This window comes from Marmota marmota, unplaced genomic scaffold (assembly GCF_001458135.2).
Source record: "Marmota marmota marmota unplaced genomic scaffold, marMar, whole genome shotgun sequence".
Lineage (NCBI taxonomy): Eukaryota > Metazoa > Chordata > Mammalia > Rodentia > Sciuridae > Marmota > Marmota marmota.
The window spans coordinates 40,909,309-40,927,394 of NW_025999932.1; the positions used below are offsets into that span (position 1 = coordinate 40,909,309).

General features: G+C 34.6%; 1 protein-coding gene across 2 annotated transcripts in view; it reads right to left on the bottom strand.

The window, feature by feature from the left end:
* Positions 1-18,053, bottom strand: part of Cog3 (component of oligomeric golgi complex 3) — a 50,868-nt gene extending 32,815 nt beyond the window's left edge. For both annotated transcript variants that reach the window (XM_015484302.2, XM_048800941.1), the window contains exons 1-8: positions 17,753-18,053; positions 9,121-9,267; positions 7,354-7,415; positions 5,996-6,161; positions 4,873-4,947; positions 3,704-3,796; positions 2,585-2,710; positions 1,201-1,281 (exon numbers count right to left, since the gene is read on the bottom strand). In XM_015484302.2, coding sequence (XP_015339788.1) covers positions 1,201-1,281; positions 2,585-2,710; positions 3,704-3,796; positions 4,873-4,947; positions 5,996-6,161; positions 7,354-7,415; positions 9,121-9,267; positions 17,753-17,923 — 921 coding nt within the window. In that variant the 5' untranslated portion in view covers positions 17,924-18,053. The remainder of the gene's footprint in view (positions 1-1,200; positions 1,282-2,584; positions 2,711-3,703; positions 3,797-4,872; positions 4,948-5,995; positions 6,162-7,353; positions 7,416-9,120; positions 9,268-17,752) is intronic.
* Between the last annotated feature and the right edge of the window lie 33 nt (positions 18,054-18,086).

Genomic DNA, 18,086 nt, shown 5'->3' on the forward strand with positions numbered 1-18,086 from the left:
AGGTACAATCTATATCTCATACTACCAATTAACCACTCTTTATATCTTTTATTTTAAAAAAAAAACTAAGTTAAAAAAATTCCCTTTAATTGGCTGACTTTTAAGAAAGAAACAAGAAAGAGAGTGAAGTCAAGAGTCAGCAAAAGTAAATTATTCTTTGTAATAACTTCACAATGAGTAAAATTAACTGTATCTCAGATGTGTCATATAAATAACACACATGCACACGCACACACACACACAAACTCTCTCTAGATAGGTAGACAGACTTTTGCTCCCCCCATTTCCAATTGCTTTATCAAGATAAATATAAAGTGAATTCCTTTTAAGGAAGCACATTCCCAACCTCATGAAATATACTGCCAATACAACATCTACTTCTCACTGAATGACTGCAAAAATCTTCCTTGTTAATCATGCCTCCCTATCTCAAATCTCTCTTCAACATAATTCATTTTTATACTGCATCCTTAATCTTATGAATTGGCAAATCTGAACAAATCACTCTCCAGATTAAGACATCTCACTGGGGGCTGGGGATGTGGCTCAAGTGGTAACGTGCTCGCCTGACATGCACGGGGTGCTGGATTCGATCCTTAGCACCACATAAAAATAAAATAAAGATGTTGTGTCCACCGAAAACTAAAAATTAATATTAAAAAATTCTCTCTCTCTTTAAAAAAAAAAAAAGACATCTCACTGTTCTCTAATTTTCCTTAATTAGCCTGACATTTAACGTCCCTTGTGAAATGGTCTTTGTTATCTTTATTGTCATCTTTCCCATCACACACCACTAAAGTCCTGTGTTTCAATGAGAAATTGACAATAAGAAATTACATGGAGTCCTCCCAAAATACAAATCTTTTGTCTCTAACAACCTTCTCTATAAAGCCATTCTCTCTATATATTATTTTAAAAAAAAAAAATTCTTTTATCAACCCTCTTAGGTCCACTAAATATCTGAACTTTTTAAGCTCAATTATCACCTTCATCTAGAAAGCTTCCCCAAGCATCATAGAAGAGCTGGGTGTTTCCTGCTCTTTGGACTTCGGAACACCCAGCACCAAGCACCTAAGACACAGTGCTAAAATGTGAAAAGACAATGCCTATATTTCATTCATGTTCATTTTCCCAGGATAAGCAAAGGGCTGGCTAAATAAATGTCATAGCAAAATATGCTACTTATGATAATAGACTTACGCGGACTTTGGGGGCAGCAGTTCGAAATTTTACATAAAATAATGTGAAGGCATTGTCTGCATTAGGTACAGATGAAGGATCCTAAAGAAACATGAGGGAAGATAGGGAAGAAAGATAATTAGCAAACAAATAATTATTCAGAAAATGTAACATTAACCATTTCACAAGAGTCTTGATTGGCCTCTAGAACAATCAAAAGCTTAGAGAGAAAAATCTCAAAGATTACATATTATTATTGTTATGAGAAACAAGTAAGTGGAAATGTCACCTCTCCTCCCTTACTGTCATTAAAATTTGCCTTATTATTCGAATATTAGCAGTAAACAGACCTAAATTCAGCATATGACAGTGGCCAAATTATTTAACCTCATTTTGATTCAGTGCATTCATAAAATTTCCACAATACATACTTACAGAGGTTTTCTGCAGTTCAACAGTAAAGCACTAGTGTAGTAGGTACTAGTACTTCCTAAACTCACTGAAAATTCCACTAAATAGAAAACTACAGTCTGGCTGTTTCAACTCATCTAAAAGCAATGTGAACAGTAAAACAACCCAAATCACTGGCTTTGAATTCAAAGTTAAAGACACTCCATGTTCTTCAGAAAATAACCTTAAAAAATAAAACATAAACTTTAGGTTTTATTTTCTTAGGAAAGAAATATGCTCAATGACCATGGTCCTAGCTAATTCCATTCTTGTTTTCTAATCTAACACCCTGCTAATTTCCCACTGTAACTAATAACTGCAACCTGTAACCTGTTTCCTTCTTTTACTGATTAATTCTCCTAAATGAGTCCCTTTTGCTACTATTCTCCTGAATATGAGTTCCTTTTGATACTATACACCTCTTAATACTACCAAGCATTAGAACATACTCAATAAAAATGTTTGGTAAATTTAAAAAAATATAAAGACTATCAAAAAACAGATAATAAGGTAAAGAAAACGATTTGGGGCTGGAGAAAGGGCTAAGTAGTACAGCACTTGCCTAGCATGCATTAGATACTGGGTTCAACCCTCGGCACAACAACAACAAAATTAAAATTAAAATTATTCATCACACAGACTAAGCCACTTTTACTATTTTGATATATTTTCCAAAATTTTCATGAGAAAGAAATGTTTTAATATTTTTCTCATTGTTATTTATTATGTAATAGTATATGCTTATCACACTGTTAAATATTATTTGAAAATAAGACTACAATGGATACTTATAAAATAACCATTTTCCCTGTTATAAATAAAACTGCAGTACAGATTCTTATTTAATAAAAGGTAAAAAAAATTTTGAACAAAGCACTAATTTCAAACAAAGTTTATGGAAGATAAATGTATCAATAATAAAAAAACAAGCTGACATTGGGATCAGTTAACTCACCCTTCTTAGTAACTGATTTGTAAGGGTCTGTAGTGTATTCACAGTATATGTCTTCATGAGGTGCAAAGCTTTAGAAAGACATTGTTTAAACTTCAGTAAATATACAGGGTAATCTTTAAAATTAGGCTGTAAAAGAAAGGGAAAGATTTACAAAGAGGAAACAAATGCTAACAGAAAGCAAACTTTTAATGAAAATCAATGTGTCTTTTAAGTAATATATAAAACTCAAAAGTAGGTTTCATGTAGATCATAAGCTTCACAAAGACAATCAATCTGACTGACTTGGTCTCAGCCAAATACCCTACATCTGGCACAGAAAAGAGATTCAATCAATATTTGCATTTGTGAGCAAAATATATTTTTATCACCCCAAACTTGGAATATGTAAAGTCCGTATAGAAAAAGGACTTAGGAAACATGAATACAGCAGTAACTCCTTGGGGGATAGGTTAATCAGAGAGTTTTGTCTTTATTTCCCCCAAGTAACATTTCCTGTTTCCAAAGAAAAATCTCACACATCAGGATATTAATAACTTAAAAATGGCTCATCCTTTTAGACAGGATAAAGTTGAGTGAGCCAGGACCCTTTCCATTCCAGGAGTCACCTTGGGAGCTAAAATTATTTTTTATATCACTACTGATACCAATAAATTTACTAGTTTTTATTCAACATGCTACAACACATACAGCCATCCCTCAGTATCCAAGGAGGACTTGTTACAGGATCCCCAAGAATATTAAATCCATGGATGTTCAACTCCTTTATATGTAAAGTCTATACCATTTTATATATCACCTTCATACAACCTCCTGTAAACTTTAAATCATTTCTGTATTACTTATAATACCTAATACAATATGATTCCTACATAAATAGTTGTTATACTATATTGTTTAAGACCTAATGGCAAGAAAAAGTTTGTGTGTGCTCAATACAGAGACAATTTTTTTTTCTGAGTCTTTTCAATTCTCAGTTGATTGAATCCACAGGAGCAGAACCCTGGATACACAGAGCTGAATATATTTTTCCCTTCAGGAGAAATAAATATTTTACAACACAAGAAATAACAACAGGAATGTTAAGATTTCTTTAAAAAGATATAAAATACCATGACTTACATGAGATGAGATATATGTTATACAATCATCTAACTTGGCCAGCATAGGTATAAATCCTTCACTATTCACAGACAATGTAGGGGAATTCAATTTCTTCGAGGAGAAAAACAACAACAAAAACAAATAATCAATTGACCAAAAAAAAAAGTCACATACGGAAAAGTTAAAAATTACAAATTAGAGTTTATATATATATATTCCTTTAGGATTTGATAGTGTCTTTACATTTTAAAAGTCATCAAAATATCCTTAAATATTTTCCATGCATAAGAATAAAGAAGAAACAAACAAAAAAAATATTGATTCTGATTATTCCTAATAAGCTCTGCAAAATTAGAAAATATTTTTATTAAACACTGCACAATGTTATATTGAAATAACACATCGAGTATCCAAATTTCCCACTTTCTAGCACTTGACAATGTGTATACAATGTGTATATTTCTACTTTTGAAGACTGATAATTTTCTTATAAAGGTTTAACTAGCAGTCACACTAAATTCAGCAATCATATTATGAAAGTAAAATATTATCAGGCAATTATGTCTTATCTTGAATTCAAACAGCATGGCAATAAACTGTTTCCCATTGCATTTCATTGTTAACTATTAGTTTTATTTCAGTGTCTTTATTAAACTATAATAATTATGATTATTTTAGTAACTCAACACTATTTTTACATAATTATTATGATTAACTTATGGTTAAGAAACATAATTTACACAGCAGTCTTTATTGAGTCTATTATTTGAGATATAGCATATATTATGAGAACTATACATTTCTTCAAACCAAACATGAGAAACAGTTTCTAAAACTTTGACTACCATTTTACAGTAATACAATCACAGCAAGATTTAAAATTGAATATTTCTTATTATAATCCTCACAGTTTACAAATAAGATGTTATAAGAAGAACAAATAAGATTTTAATAACAATAACACAATTTAAGAAATACTGCTTAAATCATGTTTAAAAAATTCTGAATTAGTAAAGGTATCTCCATGGGCTACAGAAAGGAATATCTATCAGTAAGCTATTACCTTAAAATATCACTCAAGCCAATTTATAAGTTTGAAAAGCCAATTTATAAGTTTATACTAAAAAAGGAAAAGATGAAATAAAAATCATTAACTTTATTAAAAAGTAAAAAAAAAAAAAACTTACTGTGTTAATAGTTTCCAATTCATTAAAATAAGAAAGCTTTTGTTGAATGTTTTCAGCCAGACTGACAAGTTCCGACTTGCATTTTTTAAAAGAGAAAAATCAATTATTACATGACAACTCTCCAGTCATAAAGTTACTTTCAACAAATTTATATTAGACATTTAGGTTTATATCAGATATAAGATTTCAGAATAATGCTCAAATATTTCTGCAGTCAGGACAAGAATTACTACCAATTTCATATTATAAAATAATAATTGTTTTTAAAAACACATAAGCTGAGCACAGTGGCACATGCTTTTAATTCCAACAACTCAAGAGGATGAGTCAGGAGGATGCCAAGTTCCAAGCAGTCTCAGCAACTCAGTGAGGCCCTAAGCAACTTAGTGAGATCCTATCTCAAAGGGGTAGTGATGTAGCTCAGTGGTAAAGTGCCTCTGGGTTCAATCTTCAATACCAAAAAAAAAAAAAACCCACAAAACACATGGAGAGAAAAGTTTGAGATATACTAACGTCAGTGTTCAAAGTTACAAGTTTCAGTGAAACCTTGATCAACTGATCTTTTCAAAATTTCCAGCATTGGGCTGGGGATGTGGCTCAAGCAGTAGCACGCTCGCCTGGCATGCGCGGGGCGCTGGGTTCGATCCTCAGCACCACATAAAAATAAAATAAAGATGTTGTGTCCACCAAAAACTAAAAAAAAAAAAAAAATATTAAAAAATTCTTTCTCTCTCTCTTTAAAAAAAAAAAAAAACTCCAGCATTAATACAATCACTCTGTTTGAAAAAATGTTACTACTAAAGAGTAGACAGAACAAACTAGTAGTGGGTTTATTAAAATCCATTAAGCTCTGACATTATACTGAAAGCTACAAACTCAAAACCTGGGAAAGCTTGTCTTTGCCCCTATTCACAAGCTTATTTGGAAAAAAGTAGGTTGTTTTCATAATGACCTGCATATTTGTCACAAGGCCTCATACAGAGCAGGGTTCAACATCTACTCCAAGAAATTAAGGAAACTGTAATTTTATTACATTTATAATACAATAATTTAATATAATTTAATTTACTTAAAAATAAAGTATTTACTATAATTACTGACCCTCTCTCCTATTCCAAATTACCTGTTCTTTTAGGAGCTGTTCACAGGCTTCATGTAGGGTTCCTGTCTTATTGGACACAAAAAGATACTGTTTCTGCAATGACTCCAGATGCTGAAGGGCACTGTTTACATCATTCAATATAGCATCACACTGCTCCTGAAACCCAGACAAGTAATCCCTCATCTGTCTAGAAAACAGAACCAAAAGGGGATTGGCAATAATATTTTCCCCCAATAAACATAGTCAATAAATAACAATTTCCCAAAATGCTTGAACTTTAGGAGGAAAGTATAACCTACTAACAAAAGATTATATTAAAAAATGTAGCAAAAGCTATGTCATAATCTATAAGGCAAATCACTGATACTACAAGCAATGAAAGAAATCAGCCTTGAAGCCATAACCTGACTTTTTACACACAAGGCAATAAAAACTGACAACTTTCAAAAGCTGGGACGCTAAGCCATCCTTAGGAAGCAAGTAGGGTTGATTCTTCAGATCACTGCCACCTTTGAAAGATGATGTGATGTTGTAAAAAGAACTCTGGATTTGGAATTACAAGATCTGGGTCCAAGTTCCAGTCTGCTTCAATCTACATGACATTGAGCAAGTTGCTTAATATTCTCAGGTCTCCGTTTGCTCATTTACAAAATAAGAATAGTATTGTCTTTCCTCACACAGCTACTATGAAAATTAAAAGGAATCATACATCACACAGCTTAATATACTGTCTAGCAAAACAGCCATCAATAAATGTTAACTGATAGCCAGGTGCAGTGGCTCACGCCTGTAATCCCAGTGACTTGGGAGGCTGAGGCAGGAGGACTGCAAGGTCCAGAACAGCCTCAGCAACTTAGTGAGAACTTGTCTCAAAATATAAATAAAAAAGGACCTAGGTTATACCTTAATGGTAGAGCACACCAAGTTAAATTGCCTATACCTCAAAAAATAAAATAAAATAATAAAACGTTAACTGAATGTGAGTGTTCAACCTACAGTTCCAAAGTCAGCTAGAAAATTGTACACTGTCCTTTTTTCCCATATACATAAACAGAAATACATAGCTACACTCGATCTAGATGGCCATCCTTAAAGCTTCCTGTAGAGGTTTCTCCTTTTACAGAAAAGCAACAAACACCTTGTAAAAATCCTGTAAAATTCCTACTACCCAGTCTTCTCTGGAGTTGTTATTATTTTTTAATCATACAACTTCTAATGCCAGCTGTAATGACCCAAAGCCTCTCCAGCTATTCTTAAAGAAAATGTGGTTGCTTGGGTTTTCTTTGCACCTTAATGTATTTAAAGACAGAATATGGAATGCTTGAGATGACTATGGACTAAAAATTAGTATATCCAACAAATACAAAAGCCACACATACCTATATTTAGTTCCTTCATCCTGATCCATCTGAGTTTGCAGTTTTGCAAACCATGAAAAAAACTAGAAAAATAAAGAGTATTAGACTGTGAACCAAAGTAAAAAAGATAAAATGAAAAGTGACTAGATACTAAACAGCAAGTTAAAAAGGCAGACGCTAACTCTTACTGTTGAGGACTCAGTCATTTACCATTAACTTTAAGACAAGAGAAGATAAGTATTACATATGTAATATCTATATGCTAGGAAAAGCAAGGAATACTAAAAACATTGGCCATTTCCAGAGTAAAATAAGAGAAAGTATTAAAAATATAATATGTACAAAATAAATTTCTTCCTAAGAAGGTAATGCCTACTATTTTCCAAATTTAAATAGTTAGCATAGGGTTTGGGTAAATATCAATATTAATGTTACCTAATCAGAACTGTAAAAATTTAAACTCAAAAATATTAGAGTGGTTTAAGAACACAGATTTTGGCATCATCCAAACCTTAGTTTGAATCTACTACCAATCTTAAAGAAAATATCTATTTAAAAACAGGTATATGGAGGTGGGGGTTCATCTTAAACAAGCATGAAGGAACTTTCTGGGGTGATATGAATATTTTAGGCCTTGAAAGTAATAATAGTTATACAATCATTTAAATCACTACATTTAAAATGAGTACATTTTATTATATGTAAATGATAACATATTAAGATTCTTTTCTATTTTTAAAGAGAGATATGCAGATACAAATTTAATATAAATGATTTTGCTTTCAAATAGTCCAAAGTTTGCAGACATGGTGCAAAACTGCCTTCTACCATGCTCAGGGGGGATTCAATGTCAAGGGCATGTAGTTTGGCCGTGTACCTTGGCTGTCACTTAGTTAACGTTTATTGTGTGCCTGCCACACATTGCATTTACATGCATGTAATGCATGTAATTATTAATTCTCACAAAAATCCTATAAGACAGGTATAGAAACATCCTTGTTTTACAGATTAGTTAGGAAACTAAAAACCCTAAAAGGTTTTTTAAGTGATTTGCCTAAGCTCATAAAGATGGTTAAGTGGCTTTCACATGCAAGTCAGAATAACTCAAGAGCCAGAGCTCCCAATTGCTATACATCACTGCCTTTCTTGACTTACTCTAGACACAATTCAGTACATCTGCTTTATATCTTATGTGGAAAATGCCTTACCTTTAATTCTTAAAAAGACGGAAAGAGAAAACAAGGAAAGCCTATGCATTTATGTCTGAAAATCAGCAACAAGCAGAAACAAAGAAAAGATTACTCATGCTATATTACTGAAAAATAACTATAAACCTTGGTCAAAATAAATGTTCAGTAAGTGGCAGCCAAGGTATGTATTTAGGTTTTTGTAAAAAAAAAAAAAAAAAAGCCAATAAGCCAAGGGGTGTGTGTGTGTGTGTGTGTGTGTAAATATGCATGTGCTGGAAGGACAGGTTAACATTTATAATATATGCATTGAAGGAAATCAAATTCATAGTTCATGAAATATTAAAACCTTAATATAATCATGTATCAATATTCAAACTTGGAATATTCTATTTTTAGCTATATTTCCAATATAATTTGGTCATCAATTCATTTAAAACACTTAAACAGCCATAACTAACAGAAAATCATGAATGGTATAGAAAGATTTGATGTCAACAAGTATCAAATATTCAGACCCTTTAATCAGAACCTTTTTCATTCGCCTATTTTGAGACGTCTAAAAAAATTAAACACCCTTAGAAAAAGTAATGCCATTCACCTGCTGTGCAGTTTCAATTCTTTCTTCTTCCATTCCTAAAGAGGTAAAGCCCTTCAAGAGAATGTCTTCTGTAGATTCAGGCACTACTGAAATCAGCTCAACAGGCAGGGAATGGGATGTTATGCTGCACAAGTCTTCAATTGGGAGCTTGAAAAGGAGAGCCACAAAATATTTAACTAAAAAATTCTCCAAATTTAACTCAAGGTTGGGCTTCCATTTTAGTTGTTTTCAAAGAGAAAAAAAAAAATCTCCATTAAATCATATGAGGCTGAATAAATGCTATACAACACTTTTCACTAAGTTTTGTTAAATTTTATTCTCAAAATGTAAACATGACATCAATTTCCCAACATTAGTAAGGTATGATTTTTCAGTTAGCTTTCTAACAATGGACATAAGTGTCTGCTAATCCACACACTTTTTTGTCACTTGAATTTCTTGTGTACCACCAGACAAAAGGGAAAGCCATGGGCTGCTACAAGTAGACTGCTCTCCCAGGCTCTAACATAGAAAACTGATCAACCAACAGAATTAATAAATCACACCCAAGAACTAACCAACAAACTCTAGCTCTTCCTATCACTTCCTTCTACTGGCACACATCACCTACCTTTCCTGTTGACAAGTTTTGAAATTACAATGGAATAGGAAGAAATTTTAAATTTCCCATAATTTCATAATAGCCTCACAGATAAGACCTCACCTTGACACCAGTAGACCTAGTACTGTCCTAGTTCTCCACTACTAAAGATAGCCCAGGTATTAATTTACCTGTAGCTGTACAGAAAAGCTATTTTTAGACCTAAAAGAAAGGGGTAGCAGATGCTGGGGAAAGCAAAAGGGCCAACTGTTTAGGTTCCTTCTAGTTTTCAGCCCCTAGTTCATGGCATTTAAGGTATGAAAGGCATGATCCAAGGTCTTAGAAAATTGCTTTGTCCATTTTTCTAAACACAGACATTTTATCTAAACAGTATTTTCTCTTCCAAGTAAAAATAAGCTAGATGCAAAATATACCACCTCTAATTGAGAAACATAATCCTTTAACATGGAGTTTTGTTGTAGATGGGTTCAAATGGTGCTATACTTCTTAATGGCATGGTACTCTTGTTCACTTATAAACTGTGTGATACTGGGCAAAATACTTGCTGCTTCTTTTCCTCAATTTCTTCTCTTATCTGACACAGATACAGTATTTGTATTATCTAACTATCATGAAGAGCAAAGAAGATAGCACAGATGTGGGAAAACTGGCTTCTTGGGAGTGCTAGGAAGCTACTGACAGGAAGTGATCAGGAAAGTCCTTGATCCACTTTTTCCCCATGAATGAGTCTGACTCAAGAGCCAGGAGGATCCTAGGTGTAGGTAATACGTCTTACTAGGGGATCATTTGTTTATGTAAACTCTTCCTAAATGGCAAAAGAATCCCTGAACCACAGGACTGGGGCTCAGCAAGAATTAAGTTTCTCCACAGCAGTAAGAATATACCTGGAGTCTAATATGTCGCCAGCAACTGTGTGCTACCACTAGGGATTCTGTAGGATAGAGGGAACTGTGCTGAGTTAATGGCATGCACTCCTGCTCTGTGGAACCACCCCAATTACCAAGGAGCAATTTCCTGAGGAAGGGGTCATAATCCCCAGAGACAATGCTGCACGTAAAGCACTTAGTGAAAGATTGCCACATAGTAAATATTCAATAAATTGGATCTACTGCTATGATTAGTATTTTTTTTTACTCTTCTTATTAGCAGCAGCAATAGAGTAAATTCATAAATCTGAATCTATACTGCTTCTTGGGAACAGAACAGTCACTAAGCTATCTTTACAATATTATATTAGTAGTAAATTTTAGGTGTATACAAGCAGACCATAACACAATTCAATCATATAATTCAATCAGCACAGTTTAGAGAATATCTAAACAGATTGAAGGAATCATGGATGAGGACTAGATTTGAAAAGTACACCAGAAAACACATGGAGAATAGGCTAGAATGAAGAAAGATAAAAAGAATGTTGCTTGCAACCTAACAACAGGAAAAAGTCAAATAATCTAGAAAATCCTAAGCATTCTTAAATCCATCAGGGCTGAGGTTACAGAGTAAACTACATAGCTTAAAATCTGGGGAAAGAGGCATTTCCAGGAAACGTGGAGTTTTGGCTCACTTGTAGGAGATCACAGGAAAAATGGATGACAAGCACCACCCAATCAGGTAACAGAATTCAACTAAATTTTTTTCACAAATTTTTTCACTGATAAAACGGGTGTTCACAACCACTAACGTGGTCTCCTCTACAGACTTCCACTGCCCAGTTTGTGAGTGACAATGTAAACACAATGGTACAGGCCTGCAAGAGAGCACTGCTGCTGTGTGGGCAAGCAGAACACAAAGCCCCACCTGAACCTTTCTCTCCAGAGGAACAAAAGCCTCAGGCCACTGGGAATAGGGATGACAGGGCAGCAAATTCTGTCAACTGTAGAGCATCATTACAGTGAAAAAAGGAAAAAGTAAACAACTGCTACTGTGGAAATGGGCACATAAAAGAATCAGTAAACTTGAATGTAAGTCAATAAAACCACCCAAGCACATGTATGATTGGACGAATGGTGCGTCTCTACACCATGTACAACCAGAGAATTGAAACATTGCACTCCATTTGTATACAATGAATTGAAATGCATTCTGCTATCATGTAAAACTAAGTAGAACAAATAAAAAGAATAATAATTAAAAAATAACAAAAAATAATCACAGAAAAAATAAATTTAAAAAAACCACCCAAAGTGAAACATAAAGGAAAAACAGAATACAACATTTAAGAACTACAAAGTGGTATTAAATGATCAGGTATGTGGGTAATTGGAATTCCAAAAGAAGAAAAGAGAAAGCAATAGCAAGAAAGAGAAGAGACAATAGAAATATTTGAAGATATAAGAGTCGAGAGTTTTCCAAAACCAATGAAAGTCATGAAATCACAGCTCCAAGAAGCTCAGAGAATCCCAAATAGAATACAACATGCATATACACATACCATGCACGCACACACACACATTTTCTAGATATATTATACTGAAACTCCTGAAAACTAAAAATAAAAATGTTAAAGGCATATATATATATTCTCTATATAATAATGTACATTATTATATAGAGAACAAAGACATGAATAACAGCAGACTTACCAGAAATTATGTAAGTTACAAGAGAGTGCCATCTTTAAAGTGTCAAAAGACATATATGAATACACAACCAGTGTAACTCTAGATCATGTACAACCACAAGAATAGAAAATTATACTCTATGTATGTGTAATATGTCAAAATACATTCTATTGTCATGTATAACTAAAAAGAATTAAAAAATTTTAAAAAATAAAGTGCCAAAAGAAAAACCTGTTACCTCAAAATTCTACACCTAGTGAGAAGACTTTCTTATTTTTGTTTTGGGCATAGAAAAATTGAACCCAGGGCCTTACACATACTAGGCAAGCACTCTCCCACTGACCTATGCCCCCAACCCAAGAATATCTTTTTAACATGAAGGGAAAATAAAGACAGTTCAAACGAACAAAAGCTGAGAAAATGTATGACCAGAAGACCTATACTAGAAGAAAAGTTAGAGGAAGTTCTTCAGGCATATGAAATAATACTAGGCAGAAACCGAAATGAAGGTAAATATGACAGTATTTACTTTTTCATAATCCAGAAAAAAAAATGTCAAAAGGAATACTAGTGGCAATGTATTGTTGGTTCATAACATATGTAAAAATAAAATGTCTGGCAACAATAGCATAAAAAAGGGAAAGGAAGAAATGAAAGCATTATAAGGTTCTTACACTATACATGAGTTAATATAATATCTAAAGGTAGACTATGACTAATTAAAGTGGTGTATTGCAAACCTTCAGTTCTACAATACCACCCAGGCCTTGAATTCAATCTCTCTGAGAAAAGATTCTAAAACTATCTTTAAAGAATATAAAAATCAATGACAAAATCAAATTCCTGGTTGTGATACCACATACTACAGTTTTGCAAAATGTTATAAAAAAAGAAACTGGCTAACATGTACAGGGGGAATTTCTTTATGTAGAATTTACAACTGTTTCAATTTCTTCAATTGAGAAAGTAATGTAATAATCACATTCTTATGAATTCAAAATTCCAGACAAAAAGTAAAATTCTTCTTGTTCCAGAATCATTTGGACTATAAAGAAAAGTGCTTTTAAATGTGTTTATCTGAATAGGTAATAAATTCTCATAGCATAAAATTAAAGGAAAATCAGTAAAGAGTTTTCTTTCCTTGGACACATTTCCCAGCCATTCACTTCCAAACTTTGAGGCAGGATATCAATGCTATTAGTTTATTATGTATCTTTCCTTTTCTTTAAAAAAAAAAAATTACTTTTTTTTAACCTAAATAACAGTTCACTATACATATCTTGCCTTTTTCATCTAATATGAAGCATTTTCAATTGTCTCTTTAATAAACAATAAGGGAAAGATGGAATTACTTTTACTTTAAATTCATAGTTCTGTCACTAAACTATAAAAAGCTCATTCTTTTAAAAGTCTAAGAGTACAGAATGTTTAAGTAAAAAGTAGAGATCTCCATTCTTCCCCTCTTCCCTATCCTTCCAATTTCTCTCTTCTGAGGCAATACCAATGCTTATAAATTTGAGAACTACAAAATTTGAGGGCAGGATAAAGACTCTAAAAGTAAAAGAAAACCAGAGATAATTTCTAACTTTTATCAATCTTTCTTTCATAAATATTATTGAAAAAACATAATCTTTTAAAATCCAAATCAACAGCAGAGTTAAAATGAAAAATAACATTCTCCCCACCTTCATTTTAACCATTTTCAATATTTTTGATATTCTATAAATCTAAAAAACAAATTTACAGCTTCATGTATAAATTCATCAAATAGTTTCTATCCATTGACTCCTCCCTATGTAAGATAAGGAAATTAGTACCCCTATATTTTCTTCTATATTTACTTTTCAGATATATCAACTATACCACCTCTCTTTTACTGTCAAAATTTACAATTACTCCTTATTCTGTGATTAAGTCTTTGGACTAATTTTTATACTATATGCTTATATATGTTATACTATATGCTTCTTGCCTTCTATAATCTGCCAGAATTGTAGGTTCACTGAGAGCGTCTTTGGTTTTGGTGTGCCACACACTTTTACTGTCATTTCAAAAGGACCCAGGGGTGCCATATACGTGTGCTCAGTGTTATTTTGAATTTTAAAAAGTTTATCTTCTAATTTACTTTAGAAAATAAAATCATGAAAACTCTAGATACCTGAGAAGCTGTCACAGATATTTCAGACATATTCTGTATCTAGATGTTGTTAAGTAAACAACATCTGATTACTTCAAGCATAAATACTACTTTTCAATCATAAGGACTTTAAATATCAGAAACAGAAGGCAGCTTCCTATTCCCTTATTCTCTCTAATATAAAACCATTTTCTCTCCAACCAAGCACGAGAGAAACCACAATATAACTACCTCAAATAAATCATTTTTTAAAGTAGCAAAACAAGTTGTTTATTAACAACATTAGAGAAAATTCCCCCATTAGATACATTTGCCCAGCCAACTACTTTTCTCAAAATAGCTGGGATAAAGTGACTAGTCGAGGAGGGGTGTGGTGGTGTCATGTGGTGATGTCTCAAACCTGTCTGTTCTGACCTCTCATTGGTTCTGAGGAGGAGGTAACTCACCGCCTCTGGCTCTCTCACATTGTCCTGGCTTCTAGATGGGACAGCTACCACAAGAGAGAGAAGAGCATAGATCTTAGTATGGCTGGAGAGCTACAGTATAGCTTATGCAAATGGAGACGCTAACATATTAAATAATGACAAAAAACTATCAAGCTTTGCTTGACCAGCTCCATAAATCCAGGGGGCAAGGAAATAAAATAATAACAAGCTTTACTTCTTTTGTAACTCTGAGTTAGAGAAAAATCACTTTTATAATCAATTGGATCAGTTGACTCCATAAATGAAGCCTGATATTATTTTTTCTCTTTGGAGCAAATCACTGAAGAGCTACAGATGAAATCTCAGAGCCTTCCTCTTCTTACCTTTGGTCTGAGTGACACTTATATCTGCTCAACCTCAGGCTTCAAATCTATTCTCTTAATAAGTCACAAATCATTTGAAAGAAAGCACATAAATAATATATTAACAAGAAGCTTTCCATGTGTACTTCACATACCTGACTGCACTGATATTCTCATAATTCTCCATAAGTTTCCATTTTATAAAGAAAATAGAGGCTGTGTGTCTAAGCCACACTGTCTATAAGAAAACAACAGCTATAACAGTAACTTACAGGTAAATTTCAGGGTAAATTATTTTAGCATTTACCAAGAATTACTAAATTCAGCAGAAATAAAAAGGCCCTAACTACTAAAAACTTTCCCCTGGATATAAGAAACTAGTCTACTGAAATTTTTTTTTTTTAATCTATGGGGAAAAGAATATATAACTCCTTTAAAAAAAATTTAAAATAAAAAATAAAAAACTCCTTTCCAAAGGAAAGGAACCAAACTTCTAAAGAATTTAATGGCTTTATGATATTTACTGAGAGTTAGCTGGCCTCTTGCTATTCTACTAACCTGCCCAGCTCCAATTGTTCAGGAAGTAATTTATCTCGTGAAAATTGTGAAACACTACAGAAAATTCTTTAGGATATACAAAATGAAAATTGAGGCTTTTTTTTTCCAACACCAATGTTAAAAGGATGTAAAGACTTAAAAAATTAATTACTTCCCATCAGACAAACACTTTAGTAAAGGAAATGAGGGCTGCAGAGAACTTAGAAGCAATAGACTATCTATCTCCCCCTTAAAGATTCCAGGATGGGTAAATAACAGGCTGCTTCCTTCTCCCAGGAAGTCAATTCCAAGACTGCATTTACCAGGGAAACTCACTGAATTTCTGAATTTATAAAGCACATACCTAACCATAACTTGGTACTACTTTCCCCCCCCCCAAGGCTGGCTTCTTATTTTCCATAGTCAATTCTCACCTTAGACTGTCAATTTCTCCAAAAGGCCTTCCTCATTGTCTAAAAGGGCACATCTCATTCCTTTTGGTCACACTATCATATTTGATTTATTTTTCTTATGTCATGGATCACTGTCTGAACTCACCTTCTTGTTCTTCTTATTACATGCTCATGATCTCCAAAACTACGTGAGCTCATGATCCCCAAAACTATGTGAACTTTCTTATTTATCTTCCTATCCCCAATTCCTAGTTCAGCATATAATTTAGGTTAAATGAATACTACATGCAGCTAATAATAACTATCACTGCATAATGTGGAAGAGTGAGGTGGAAATGACAAGATTCCACTTACTTCACTCCAAACCTACCCCATGCTCAATACCATTAAAAAACTAAATAGTTTATAACCGCTTACAACAAATTTTCCTGTAGAACATGCCCTCCACGCTCCTCTGGCACTATGAAGTACAAGCATCCTGCTTCGGTGACAAAGTCTAATCAATTATAAACAGACAGGAAAATTTACAGAGCAAACAACTTGAATTATCCAGAACATAAAAGACTGATGGCCAAGTCAAAGAAAATTCCACTGGCTTCCTTATTTATTTCAGATCCACTTCTTGCACAACATCCTAGAGAACCCAAGAAAGAAAACTTATTTTATGGCAGAGCACACAATAGGAAATATGAAGAGAACCTTTCAAATCAAACCTTTAAAGTCTGAGAGCAGAAAAAGTTGAGGACACTGAAGTCAATCTGCACTTGGACACAAATTGTATAAAAAGAATGCTTTCAACATCAGAAGTAATCAAGACTTCTTATAAAATAATCCTAAATCTGGCCCTCAAAACTAGAAAAAGTTGATCAAATATAACAATTTGTAAAATGTACTTCCTGCCCTTATAAACAGTTGGACAGAATCCCACATGCAGTAACATGCACAATACCCCAAATTAATTGGATTAAAAACTTTGACACTAAAACCGAAGAGTAACATTATTTAGTAATGTACTGCCTCAGATTTTAAAAGAAAATTCACTTGCATTGCTTTGCTATGGGCCAAATAAATCTCCCATAATCTGCACTTAATAGAGAGCTCACTGATCAATGTGCGATGAATGAAAACTGCCACTCAAGACCAAGTTTTGGTTTATCCGAGTCTTCCCAAGGAAAAAGAAAGCTAGATTACTCATTAAAGTGGTAAACGAGCATCAGCTGGAGAAAGTGCAGCAGCAAAGCACCTCAGGATCAGTGCACGTCCTGGGAGACAGTGGACTCACACCAGAGACACCTAGAGCAAGAGGCCAGGGGCAAGGCTCCGGGCCAACCGTCCCACGCCTCTGGGAGCGGGCTGGGTGCTGCCCGGCACCAGCGCCCAGACACTCTCGCAGCCCAACCCCCGTAGAAGCAGAGTCCGGGTCGTCGGAAGTGCTAGGCTGACAACCGGGGGACCTGCGAGGCCCCTCCCACCGGATCCGCCACCGTGGCCCGGGAGGAGTGAACAGACACCCGGGAAAAACGCTGGCGAGGCTGGGGTGGCGCCGGGGCGCCCGAGGTGTCCCTTTGCCCCAGCCCGTTTCGCCCGTCACCTCACCTCGGCCGGCACCGGCAGGTTCTCCGTCGCTGCCTTCAACTCCAACACCGAGTCTGTCTGCCGGTCGGTCAGCGGCGCCGTCGTGTCGGGTCTCCGATCCCACAGAGCCAGCTTCTCCCGAGCGTCCCGCTCAGCTGCCATCTCCGACAGCAGCAGCGCCGCCTCCGCCATCGCCGCGGCCCCGGCGGCCCTCAGCAGCAGTGGCGTGGAGGGGACCCCCAAAGAGAGGCCAGGACAACTTCCGGGAGAACCCGGGCTTCCAGCACCACAGCGGTGGCGGGGCGGGGCGGGACGGAATGCCCTGACCTCGGAAGTTCTTCCATAGAGTGTGGGT